This window comes from Acartia tonsa, chromosome 2 (genome assembly GCF_053477335.1).
Source record: "Acartia tonsa isolate MP-2025a chromosome 2, ASM5347733v1, whole genome shotgun sequence".
NCBI lineage: Eukaryota > Metazoa > Arthropoda > Copepoda > Calanoida > Acartiidae > Acartia > Acartia tonsa.
The window spans coordinates 43,580,514-43,594,965 of NC_137261.1; the positions used below are offsets into that span (position 1 = coordinate 43,580,514).

A 14,452-nucleotide genomic window follows, 5' to 3' on the forward strand; every position below is an offset into this window, starting at 1 on the left:
AATCAATTAGTAATGGCTTATTACTTATTTATAAAATGCATAAAATTCAGCTCTAAATACACATAAAATTTGGTTTATTTGTTATAACTTATATTGAATTAGATTACTTACTACACCTTTGATTTTTTAATTGAAGGTAGTTTTCTCCCAAAGTGCCTTGTTAAGCACAGAAGTCCTTTAAACAAATTACAATAACAGGGTAGTTGTAGTGTGCTTGTGTTTGTTTTAGGTTAGGTTAGGTTATATTGGTTAGAACTCCCGCATGAGTTAGGAAAGAAGAAAAATGTAACCGTTCATCTTATCTTAACATTTCCTTATCTAAAACATTCGAATTTCAGTTTTAGAATGGTCTTTTGCCTTTATATAGATGTTTTTATATTTAGATTATGCTATGTTGGATTATATTCGTAAGAGCGGTCGTGTCCCCTCTAGAGATGGTTGTATGGCTCTATGTCTGGCTATAGGTTCTATATATACATGTTTTATATTTAGATTATGCTATGTTGGATTATATTCGTAAGAGTGGTCGTGTCCCCTCTAGAGATGGTTGTATGGCTCTATGTCTAGCTGAAGAAGATTTCCCCTGCAGGTAAGCTTTGCTACCGTTACAGAGAGGTTTTTAACGGCAAATGAAGATGTCAAGGCGACAAAATAAAAATCAGCTGTAATTTTGGAAAATCTTATGAAAAATTATGTATCGCATCATATATCAGAAGTTTCAAAGACTCTAAAATTAATACTGTTTAAAATTATAATTTAAAAAAATGGTTCATATAAATATGTTTAAAGGATAAATAATTTCTATAACCTATGTTGCTTTCACACAAAGTGCCTGTTGAGTACCGATGCCCCCTCCCCCCTCTAATTTTTAAAAAAAAATTGAAAATAAGAGAGGGGGGGAATGGTTGGTAGTTTTCTTAATATACCTAACCCTTGTAGGTTGGCATATATAGATAGAGCTGCCCAGTACCCAATATAACCTAACCTAATCTGACCTAAAATAAAAAGAATTGAAATTAAAGGGGGGTGGGAGAGATCATTGCCCAAGAAGTTACTTTTGTGAAATTGCCGAACCTATCTCTGTAATAAAATATGTATCTTAATCTTTGAATCAAAAAGAAAGTATTAAATAACTGTGAACAGTTTAAAATTCCATATAACAATAAATCAACAAGAGAAGGGATGTGTGAGCTCAACACCGCACATGTATACAATGATCAGAACTGCTTTTTATTACAACAGCACTAGTTGCACTGTCACCTTTACCCCTTTACCCCCCCCCCCCTCCGTCCTTGTACGTCACCGATCATAGAAATTCAATAATAAGTCAGCAACGAACATCTTTTAATTAATGTAACATAAACAATAGAAATTATATATGGTGAAAAAATGAAGACAAATCGATAAAATGTCATTGATGGCTTCTTCGAAGAAAACCCATTAAATTAAAATGTCGACAGAAAGAATACCTTCAGCTTTGACAAAGCTATTGGGACCATGGAAAGAAAACGAAGTAGCGGATTTCGTTGTATTTTCACTTTAGCTTTCGATAGGGTGTTTTAGGTTAGGTAAATATTCATAAGTTCCTGCAGGGTTTGAGAAATGTGCTAGAAATAGGAGAAAAACTACTGTAAAAATTCGACGAAACCCGCTACTTCGTTTTCTTTCAATAATCCAGCTATTGTAGAACACAATCGCGGATGGGATATTAATGTGGATTTGTAGGCTCACTAAGAAGAGTTGGGTAAATAATTGAGTTTTAATTAACTACCCGACACACGCTCCTCTCACTTACTTTCTTCCAGGGACCTTAAGAGATAGGACGATAAATTGATATTCAACCCTATTTATGGTAAACCAAATTTTCACTTCCTTGCTTAAAATAATTTGGTTCTATGTTTGCAGATGAATCTATGACACAGAGATACTTTGCATCTAAAAGGCGTTTTTTTTAGTCAATGCCATTTAAAAACATATTTGTTAGGTGTACATTTTTTTATGGATTGTGCATTTTTATTATAGAATTTAATAATCTTATATCAAATATGAACATGTTTTTTGTAATTCAATAAATTTCTCTTTCTTGTTTTCTTTTGAACTCTCTCTGTCTTTCTCTCTCTCTTTTTAATCTCTCTTTCTTAATTCCTCATTTTTGACGTGCCCTGCATTTTGGTTCGTGCAACTTATTATCATTAAATGTTTAAACATTTCAGTAAATATCGCTTGTACAATTAGTTAAGTGAAAAATAACTTGATTTAAATAAAGAGTGATAACAAATATAATTCTAATTTAACATGTCATATGATTAAGATTATTGTTTGAAATAACTGGTTTAAATTAACCAATCAAGATGCAACAAAAGTACCCAAAGTTTTAAAGCCAACGAATGAGATATTGCGATCATAATACTTTGGGTATCAGTAGAATTTTGAGGCCATTGTCCCCTTCCTTTCAGTAAATTCCCCGAAAAGGAAATATTTTGGGTTTTGAGTTATTTTTGGGAAACTCCTTAAATATCATTTTACCGTTTAGTTTCAATACAGTTGAGTTAATTTCACATCATATGCGGGGTCTAGTAAAAGATAAATTTGTCGTATTACAGTAGAAACCATTGGTTGAACATGACGTTACTTTGATGTGACGTAATTTAGAAAAAGGCAAAAAAAAAACATCTTAAATTTCATCTTTGTACCAATTTTCACCCATCATTTTGATGTTTATACAGACTTTGAATTTGGAATAAAACAAAATAAAGTAAAAATGCTTTTCAATATTTTTATTAATTATTTTTATTTAACATCTATCTCTTTTTTCTCTTACTTTCTTTCTTTCTTCATCTCTCTCTCTCTCTCTCTCTCTCTATCTATCTCTCTCTCTCTCTCTCTCTTTCTCTCTCTCTCTCTCTCTCTCTCTCTCTCTCTCTCTCTCTCTCTCTCTCTCTCTCTCTCTCTCTCTCTCTCTCTATCCAGTATCCAAAGTTTTATATAAACGTTTCATGATTCGTTCGCTTAAAAACTTTTTCTTATACAAATAGTATCAAAACTTGGTACTTAATAAATCAAAATTTTGAGAATTTTGAATTATTATTATTCGGATTGTACACAATGTACATCAATTTATTGTCCATTTTCTTATCCCTTAAGGTCCCTGATTAAAATAAATTAATGAAAGTAAAGTAGTATGAAGTAGATTTGGAAAATTTAATATATTCCTAGAAAAACTGTAAAATGTAAGATTGCTCAAAAATTAATATATGATGCAATTGTCAACATAGAAAGGGATAGAAAGTTTGCTGTTTATATTTTTAAACACATGCTGTAATTATATTAAATAAGGAATATTGTCATGTTGTCATTATTGGTTCCATTGGAATTCAGCCCACACGGGATTCAACCCACGGAATTCAGCCCAGCGGGATTCAAACCAACGGTATTCAGCCCACACGGGATTCAACCCACTGTATTCAGCCCACACGGGATTCAACCCATGGTATTCAGTCCATACGGGACTCAACCCACGGAATTCAGTCCATACGGGACTCAATCCACGGAATTCAGTCCATACGGGACTCAACCCACAGAATTCAGTCCATACGGGACTCAACCCATGGAATTCAGTCCACATGGGATTCAACCCATTATATATGTAAAATTATCATTTTGAAAAAAAATATTTTTTTTTTATTTGAGAACTAAATCTTTAGAAAATTTTTTAAAAAAAGTTTTGAAAAAAGTTTATGTAAATTTTTTTATTGTAGAAATTATTTTATAAAATATACTTTATAAAAAAATTTGAAAAAAAATTATTTTCTAAAAATTTGTTTCTCAAATTTGGTTATAAAGCATATTTTATAAAATAATTTCTACAATAAAAAAATTTACATAAACTTTTTTGAAACTTTTTTTTTTAAATTTTCTAAAAGTTTAGTTCTCAAATTTCAAAAAATAATATTTTTAAAAAATGGTAATTTTACATATATAATGGGTTGAATCCCGTGTGGACTGAATTCCATGGGTTGAGTCCCGTTTGGACTGAATTGCGTGGGTTGAGTCCCGTATGGACTGAATTCCGTGGGTTGAGTCCCGTATGGACTGAATTCCGTGGGTTGAGTCCCGTATGGACTGAATTCCGTGGGTTGAGTCCCGTGTGGGCTGAATTCTGCGTGGGCTGAATCCCTTGGGTTGAATCCCGTGTGGGCTGAATACCGTTGGGTTGAATCCCGCTGGGCTGAATTCCGTGGGTTGAATCCCGTGTGGACTGAATTCCAATGGAACCGTCATTATTATAACTTTATAAATGTCTTGGGGTTGGTTTTAGGCTATTTTCCAAACATTTCGCGCCTTGCACTTAGTGCTATAGACGAAGCAACTATTAAGTTTAGAAAGTAGGATAATATGTATATAAAAACTATAAAATAATGGAAACGATAGGTCGGTAAAAATATTAAGAAGTTATTATGACTTTTTTATGAGGTCGTTACCTTCATTTTTATGTCTGATGGTCTTAATTTTCAGTTAATCTGTTTGTATAGCTGTAGGGATAATTAATAAATCCATTATAAATCCCTACAACTTTCATTTTTTGTCAATTAAATGTACAAAGAGTAGAAATTTATTGCAAAAAATATTAATAATGTAAGACACTTAAAAAAAACGCCCTTTCAAGGTGATTTTAATGGCAAAAATAGAAAGAAAAAGTAGGTTATTTTTTAATTGAGTGTCGTAGATTCTACTTAATTTTCCAATATAGATATTATACTAGAACTTTCCTTTTTTTCATCTAAAGATATCAAACCCAAAATATTATTGCAAAAACAGATCACAGAAAGTAGCAAAAAAACTTTTTATTTAAATATTTAAATTTATATTAGAGATGTATAACCAGACAACTATCTGGATCCCTCTGTTCAGGACCTTTTTCGTATGCTAGCAATTTGCTTTCTGCTCTTTTATAGTGACTTTGCTATTCGTTGATTTTCAAAGACCCAATTGAAAGTCGCCACCTTTGCTATGTTTTTTATTGATAAGTACAAATGAACTATTTTTATAGAGTAGCTGCACATCTAAGATAAGGAAAAACACATAAATATAGAAAGTAATAAATTAAATAAAAAAAAACACAAGGATGACAACATCAATAGATAGGAAAGCACTGAAACATGTTACACAAAATTCATAGATATATGAAAAAAAGCTACAATCAAGATATTGATTAAAATTAAATCTCCTCTACAGCATCATAGACGTACAGACGGACGGACAAAGTGAGAACTAATAAATAGTAAATAATTAGAGGTATTACAATATTTTAAAAACAATTCAAAATAAAACATTTAAAAATATAGCGTTACAGATTGACAGACGAAAAGGACATTTTGTTTATAGAGAAGATTGTCTACTAAAAATGTAACAGATTTTTTCTTTAGAAATCCTCAGAACAGTTAAAAAGGCCTATTTTTACATTTCCCTTTTAAAATGAATGGTAATTATAATTAAATTAAATCTTATGATTTTAAATTATATTTTGGCTCCTCCCATTTCATTGACAAAAGTGAGCCTATAATCTTATATAGAACTGTAATATCACATAGTATTATCAAGCCATGTTTCACTGTAATTTCATTCTTGAGGAACCAACATATAATTATCCAAGCAATATATTTGAAGAAAATGGTGTTTCTTCAATATAGCACATTTTTTATATCAGCAAATCCTTAGCAATTATTAGCAGCACTTATAAAATCCTAACTTTCAACTTTAATAATTTGCTAGTGTAAAAATTTGACCCTTTGCAATCTGCAGAATTAAACAACCACCGAAGAAAATATAGAAAAATCTTTTTAATACTATATTTGATTTACCTTTTTTTGCTTAATTGTCTGTTAACCCATGACACATTTTTAGAAATTTTGATATTAATCATAATTATATTTTGTGCTAAATATTAATCATTACAGTGACAGCATGTAAAATGGATGTATTTTGCATCAGACTTTGAAAATTTAATTTTCTGCAGTTTCTAGCTAGCGCATCTACTCTTAATAACCATTACTTTCATTTTATTATTTCTGTGAATCTTAAGCTTTTAACGGTTAATTGACAGGTAAAGTAAGAACCCTTAAGATATCTCACGTTGCTGTTTAATATCCAAAGATAAAGGGATCATTGAACTGTAAACTAAATTTAAAACACTTTCATTTGTTTAAGACTTTTGTTAAATGATGATTAAGGGTTACACGGTTGGACCCTCAGATGTCAAAACTTTATTTTAGTGTTTGGCCAAAATGACTTAGCAATTGTATTTGTAAGTACGTCTAATAACACCCTTTGCTATTTTTAAAATCCTAGAAAATTTTTTTTGCAAGAAAATTGCATAAATTCGCAACCTTTTTTAGAACCACTACTTAACTCGAGTTTTAAAACTTTTTATATAAAATCCTTTTTACAAAAAATATCAATAATTACTTAAGATTAAACCTGAAAGAAAAAAATTCTCATTACACGTGTTAATTTTCATGTTTTAGGTCTTTTTTTGAGGAAAACATAACTTCTCCTTTTTTGACAATAATATATTTTTTTAACAATTCAAAGTAAAATATAATAAAACTTAAACGATTTTTCTTGAATTATCAGTTGAAAATTTCATCAAACATGCAATTTAAGTGATGAAAATTTAATAAAATCATTTTTTGAATGTTTAGAATTACCAATTTTCTACATTTAAAACAAAATGTTAACAAAATTTAAAAACATTCTAACATATAACTTCAAAAATCAATTACATTTTATAAAAAGATGTTTCAAAAAATAAATTATTAAAAGGTATTAAAATGCATTTGAAATTACTTAAAATTAAAACGAGAACATCTTTTTACACTGTATTCAGTGAAATAGACTTTAAATGACATGATTAGTGAATGAAATATTTCCTAAACTCATTAAGCCTTTTTGTGACTATATTAAAAATAATTTATTTTGTTTTATATCGTTTTTTTATTCAAATATTTGACAAAATTTTCCCTACGTCAATAAAATAAAGTCAGTTTTTTACTGTTTCCAGGTTTTTCTTTATAATTATAACAATTAAATATAATATAAATCTTCATTATCTTTTATTTGAATTATCATACACATTAAAATGTGAAGTATAAGCTAGAATAGCACTTTTTTCAACGAATATTTTAATGACATTATATCAAAATAATTCCTCTTAAATATCACACAACATCTGATTGGGAAGTATAGCCATTTCCTGGAGGTATAATATTTACAAAAATACCATTAATTCTGTTTTTATCAGAAGTTAAAAAAATTGAATAATTCTAAAACAATGGTTGGCTGTCTAGATATTGAGTACACTAAGACTACGGCTCTGTTCTATTGAAATAATGTTGCAAAAAGAGGGGTTCTGAAAGTAATCTACCTAATTTTTTTTAAAGAACCAACAAGTACTGTCAGTATCTTTTTTCTTGTAATCTAGCAGACAATCAAATCATAACACAATTTTCATGATAAATATTTCAGGTTTCTACTTCACATTTTAAAAAATATACTGATCAATAAAATGTTCAAAATTTTACTTTGTACTAATTGAAAAAAATATGTTGTAATTCTTATTTTAAAGTTACATTTTTATCCCTGACAAAATCATAGACGACTTTTAAAGGCATCTTATCTAAACTTTTTGAAGAAAAACTTAAAAACGTTAATTAAGTATGAAAACTATTTTCTTCGATTTTTCTGAAGTTATTATCGCATTCTATGGGTTTTTTATTATCATTTACTTATATCGATAGTGCCAAACATTGTACCCCAACTTATTCATTTAATAAAAAACGAAGCGTGGTTACAGAGTAGCAGTGTCCATAATTTTAATCTACAGAAGGGGGTAATAATTATTCTATTGTCTTATTACTAAAGATCTCTAGAAAAGTTATCTAAAATGTTTATTAGCTATTGTATTACCGCAATAGCTTATTATAATTATAAAATAATTAACTTCAGCTATGCTACTTATGTTTGTTGTCACTCTTGTTTTTATTTCTATGTTTATGTAACTTTAATTTTCAAAGAAAAAGAAAAAGGCATATACCCTCATTCGTTAATTATATTGTTTTATTTTCATTGGAAAGATGACTTAGAGAACTTATGCTACATACACAGTAAAAATATTACTTCTTTACATATTACTAGCGGCTACGTCCCTAGAGGCCTCGAGGGGCACTTGAGGAGGGGAGTCGAATTTGGTAACTCAATTTCTTATTTTAGATTTTAAAAGAAAAAGAAAATAAAAAATTGGGAGGGGGAGGTGCCCCACCCCATTTTTAATTAAGTTAAAAAATTTTTTGGGGGGGTAGTTTTTTCTAGGGACGATTTCTATTGGGGGGTTGGTGGTACCTTCTCCCAAAATAATTATAAACCTTCCCTGGATCTATGAGAAGCTACCCTGTTCAGGAGAACCCGATCGGCTCAGCGGTTAGCGAGATCCGTTGGTACAGACACACATTCTTATACTTTATTATAAGGATATACATAAATATGAATTTACAAACCTAAAATGCATAAACCAAAATATAATATTGTTCACAAACAAACCTTGAAGTTTTGACTTAAATCATAAATTTTTGATTCAAAACTGTTGTTTGGACGTATATATAATTTTACTAATGGTCAAGGACAAAGATATATTATACAAAGAAATTTTTTTTCGTAAATCTTGTATGCTGAAAAATGAATCAGTCCTAGTAGGTAGGTAATAATCAATAATTACTTATATACTAGATTCAGGGTTGGGCCGGATATCTGGCCAACGTTCGATATCCGGCAATTTACCGGATGTCTGGCTGGATAACCGGATATCCGGCGTCAAAAATCAGCCGGATATCATGTAACCGAATAGTTTTAAAATCCGGTATCCGGCCGGATATTGAAAATGACCGGATATCCGACCGGATAACCGGCCAGACTGGATATCCGGCCCAACCCTATACTAGAAGGAAGCTTGACTTTTTTTTCTGGGAGGCGTAGGTGTAGGTATATTCTCCAAAAACAGATCCCAATCGGTCCACTATTAGCGTCGTACCTGTGTTTGTCTTAATGTAATTTCTTTGAAAACAAGGATGACAACATCCATAAAAATTAGAATTGTAGGCTATCACAACTTAAATTTTTTTTTTTATTTTAAAGTTATAGTAGTTAAATATTTATCCTTATATATTTAATCTTTTTTCTAATCTGGTCTTTAATGTTTAGAACGCTTATCTCTTTCCCTTTGTATATAATTTTACAAAATAGTGTGTTTATTCCTTATTAATAATTTATTAAATCAAAATTAAACAAGGATGATAACATCCATAAAAACAAAGCTCAACATATCAGACAGTCGCCCATACAAACTTTCTGTAATTGATTATAGAGCTAAAGCTTTCTTACATGTCTATATTAACAATAAGAGCTCTCCGTTACAGACGGTTGTACAAACGGACCGACCCTAAATTAATTTGATCAATGCTTGGAGGTAGGAAATCAAAATCAAATTACCCCACATAGATTTATAACTTATTCTTTCATTTGTTGGCTTAAATACTGTATTTTACCATTTAAAAAAACTGCTTGTTTTTTTCATTAAGAAACATAATTACAAAAGTTTTTTTCTTCTAGCTTCATAACTCTTTTCTTTTTCGCCTCAACAATTTCTTGTGTATTTATCTTTGGTAGATTTTAGATTTCTAAGATCTTAAATTAACTTTAGAATTTTATGTTTTATAAAATCTTAGGGAACACATTTTTCATGTTTTATTGCTAGACACGTGTTATGTTCATTTAAAAAGGACAATACTGAATTCATTAATTTGTTAATAAGGTGTAATAAAGTCATGAAGAGGAATTTTCCACTCTATATATTATCAACATACTCAGAAGTCAAACAGTTGTCCTTTGATTTGCACAAATCGCAATCGCGTAGAGGTGGATACAGTGATACACCCCCTTCAGTAAGCTTCTGACTTTTCCTCGTAGACGGAAATAATCTGGTTATAGAGGAGCTGGGTTACTAAGATAAGAATGTAATACATCAACATTAAATTTATAGACACATAAAAATTACGTGACGATTGGCTTTAAATTGCATCTTAAGTTTTTACGTTTATTTTATTGGTAATTTTAATCTTAGAAAAAAGGTCTTTGAGAGAGAAAGGTTTTTAAGAAGTTTTTGAAGATATTCTTTTAATGTTTTAAGCTATTTTCTACTATTATGGTCGGTTGGCCCAAATCTGTCTGTGTGTAGTTTAAGATCTCGCTAAAAGATATGATTCTCCTTTATGGTGAAGCTTCTTTTAGGTCCAGGGAAAGTTTATAACTATTTTGGTGGAGGGAACCTTAACACCTCCAAGAAAAATCGCCTCTGGAAAAATTCCCTTCTCTTTAAAATTGTCTTTCGCGTTATCTTTAAAAAAAGAGCACAGCTGCTAGTTTTAAATAACCAATCATAGTATAGTTATTGTAATCTAACTGATGGACTTCAAGATTATGTATTACAGTAATACAGCAAATATATAATTGGATCGTCTGTCTGTCATAAGTAGTTCCTCACACTTTAATACACACACTCCTGTATGGACTGGTGCAAAATTTAAAAAAAAACATTATTGCTTTGCTTTTACTTAACGACTTTTGTATAAAACATAAAAAAAATGGTATAAGATTGTGTACATATTGCATTAAAGTTTTTTTCTTTTAACATTATTTTATTCACATCATTGTAACTGCGCTACTATTAGAAATATTTATCCTAGTTTTAACTACGCACGGTTGGGCCCTCAGATGTCAAAACTTTATTTTAGTGTTTGGCCAAAATGACTTTGCAATTGTATCTGTAAGTACGTCTGATAACACCCTTTGCTATTTTTAAAATCCTAGAAAATTTTTTTTTGCAAGAAAATTGCATAAATTCGCAACCTTTTTTAGAACCACTACATAACTCGAGTTTTAAAACTTTTTATATAAAATCCTTTTTACAAAAAATATCAATAATTACTTAAAATTAAACCTGAAAGAAAAAAAATCTCATTACACGTGTTAATTTGCATGTTTTAGGTCTTTTTTTGAGGAAAGTATAACTTCCACATTTTTGACAATAATTATATTTTTTTAACATTTCAAAGTAAAATATAATAAAACTTAAACAATTTTTCTTGAATTATCAGTTGAAAATTTCATCAAACATGCAATTTAAGTGATGAAAATTTAATAAAATCATTTTTTGAATGTTTAGAATTACCAATTTTCTACATTTAAAACAAAATGTTAACAAAATTTAAAAACATTTTAACATATAACTTCAAAAATCAATAACATTTTATAAAAAGATGTTTCAAAAAATAAATCATTAAAAGGTATTAAAATGCATTTCAAATTACTTAAAATTAAAACGAGAACATCTTTTTACAATGTATTCTGTGTAATAGAGTTTAAATGACATGATTAGTAAATGAAATATTTCCTAAACTCATTAAGCCTTTTTGTGACTATATTAAAAATAATTTATTTTGTTTTATAGTGTTTTTTTATTCAAATATTTGACAAAATTTTCCCTACGTCAATAAAATAAAGTCAGTTTTTTACTGTTCCCAGGTTTTTCTTTATAATTATAACAATTAAATATAATATAAATCTTCATTATCTTTTATTTGAATTATCATACACATTAAAATGTAAAGTATAAGCTAGAATAGCACTTTTTTTAACGAATATTTTAATGACATTATATCAAAATAATTCCTCTTAAATATCACACAACATATGATTGGGAAGTATAGCCATTTCTTGGAGGTATAATATTTACAAAAATACCATTAATTCTGTTTTTATCAGAAGTTAAAAAAATTGAACAATTCTAAAACAATGGTTGGCTGTCTAGATATTGAGTACACTAAGACTACGGCTCTGTTCTATTGAAATAACGTTGCAAAAAGAGGGGTTCTGAAAGTAATCTACCTAATTATTTTTAAAGAACCAACAAGTACTGTCAGTATCTTTTTTCTTGTAATCTAGCAGACAATCAAATCATAACACAATTTTCATGATAAAATATTCAGGTTTCTACTTCACATTTTAAAAAATATACTGATCAATAAAATGTTCAAAATTTTACTTTGTACTAATTGAAAAAATATGTTGTAATTCTTATTTTAAAGTTACATTTTTATCCCTGACAAAATCATAGACGACTTTTAAAGGCATCTTATCTAAACTTTTTGAAGAAAAACTTAAAAACGTTAATTAAGTATTAAAACTATTTTCTTCGATTTTTCTGAAGTTATTATCGCATTCTATGGGTTTTTTATTATCATTTACTTATATCGAAAGTGCCAAACATTGTACCCTAACTTATTCATTTAATAAAAAACCAAGCGTGTACGGCTTTTGTGAGAATTTATTATAAGTAAATTACACCTTTGAAAATGAAATATCTTATTATTAGTCTCATCTTGAAATATTTCATCATACTTATTTTAAAAACTTCTGTTAACTCTTCTTTAATTTTAGTTTACTTCATATTGCAATATTTCATAATACTATTTTTAGAATTTCTCTCTGTATTGAAATGGAGATACTATATAATTAGAACTTAAATATAATCTATTTTTAACAATTACCCTAAAAATTAGCAAAACAATATTAAATTAAATATTTTGGTGCTTTCACAAAAAGTATCACTTATGCACTAAACCCCCTTCTTATTTTGGAAATATATTTAAGGTAGGAGGACGGGGGGAGCGGTTAGTTGTTTTCTTATGCCTAACTCCTACACGTGCCCATAATCCTGCAGGGCTACCCAGAACCTTATAAAACCTAACATAACCTAAAGTAATAAACAAAACAAACAAACCTAAAACAGTTGGCATTCCTTATTTTCAACTTATTCCAAAAATAAGGGGGAGGGAGGGGGATGGGATCAGTGCAAAAATGTAAAAAAGTCACATTTTTATATAAAAAGGAAAAGTCTTTCACTTTCAATTTGAGATTTCAAATGGATAACATATGTATCAAAAAAGACCCTAAATATTTCATGTTATGACAATCACACACACAAACACATACACAGAACTACGCACGCACACAGAAATACACACAGACACACACAAACACATACACAGAAATACACACACACACACACAACTACAATACACACAGAAATACAATAGTGACATGAAATTTCACTTTTATTGAAATATATATATTTGGCGGTTATAAAATTATACACTGGGTTACAGATTTTTATACCAAATGGTCATTTTTGGGGTATTTTTATTGGAAGCGAAGCTGTCCTACAATTCGAAATGTCCGTCTGTCCGTTAGTCGACCGCTTCGTTTATGAAGAAAGGTGATTTTCTCTGATAATATGCAACAACAATGAGTTTGTAATTTACTTGAGGCGTATATGAATATGACATTAAAATATATATGTACTATACACATATGATAAGTTTTGATTTTTTTTTATAAATTTATTTCTGATTTATGGCCACAAAACATCTGTACTCGTTTCGTCCGTTTTTTCCGATTTTGTGTGCTTTACTTCTTCTGGATGTTATCCTTGGTTTTATTATAGCACATGTGTCAATGTTATAAAATATATGGGTTTTAAGTCAATTTAGATAAAACAATGATCAATTATGATAATACTAGAACTGTACCTTTATAAAACTCAATGTATATCCCAATTTCTCCTCCCTTATAATAGTCCCAATATTTAAGATTTTGTTTACTACCAACAATATGATTTCCTTTCATATTATTTATATTCTTCTCGCTTTAAATAGAACCTTTTTATTTAGAAAATAATTTAATTTGTTCTATTTCTATTAACTTTCTTCTCATTTCTTCCTTTTAGAGAACAATTGTGTTAATTTTTAGCCTAAGGTTTTATTTGATGATTTTTTTTACAAGTGCTTATAAGTAATCAAAATTATGATTTATTAAAGAGCAAAGCGTTTCTACAATAATACATATTTGTATAAAATACTGCATTTTACTCTGCCTTCACACAAAATAAGATTTGTATAAAGCTTAAAATCTCAGTAACTAATGAACCGATTGGGTTCTTTTTTTAGGTAAGCTTTACATAGGTCTTGTGTTGGTTTTAGCCTGTTTAAATCAGATTTAAGAATTGGGATGGCTTTAAGCTTTTTTTCTAGCCCCTCTCTACGCCTTCGAATATAGAGCCCCAAAACAATATGTAAATAAATATGTAATAAAGCTTAAACACAGGACATTCGATATCGGTGTTCGAATGTTTTTAAAACTACATATATATCTTATAACTGTATATCTTAGAGATGCTTGGCTTATTACATTCTGCCTAATTGATTTAGGAATCAAATATCATTGGAATAGGACAACAACATCACATAAAAATTAATGTAAAAATATCTGAGAATCAACATGTTAA

General features: G+C 29.2%; 1 protein-coding gene across 1 annotated transcript in view; it reads left to right on the forward strand.

Moving 5' to 3' along the window:
* Nucleotides 1-14,452, forward strand: part of LOC145311918 (uncharacterized) — a 64,483-nt gene that overhangs the window by 13,993 nt on the left and 36,038 nt on the right. The window contains exon 5 of the mRNA XM_080150962.1: nt 493-589. Within this exon, the coding sequence (XP_080007088.1) occupies nt 493-589 (97 nt within the window). The remainder of the gene's footprint in view (nt 1-492; nt 590-14,452) is intronic.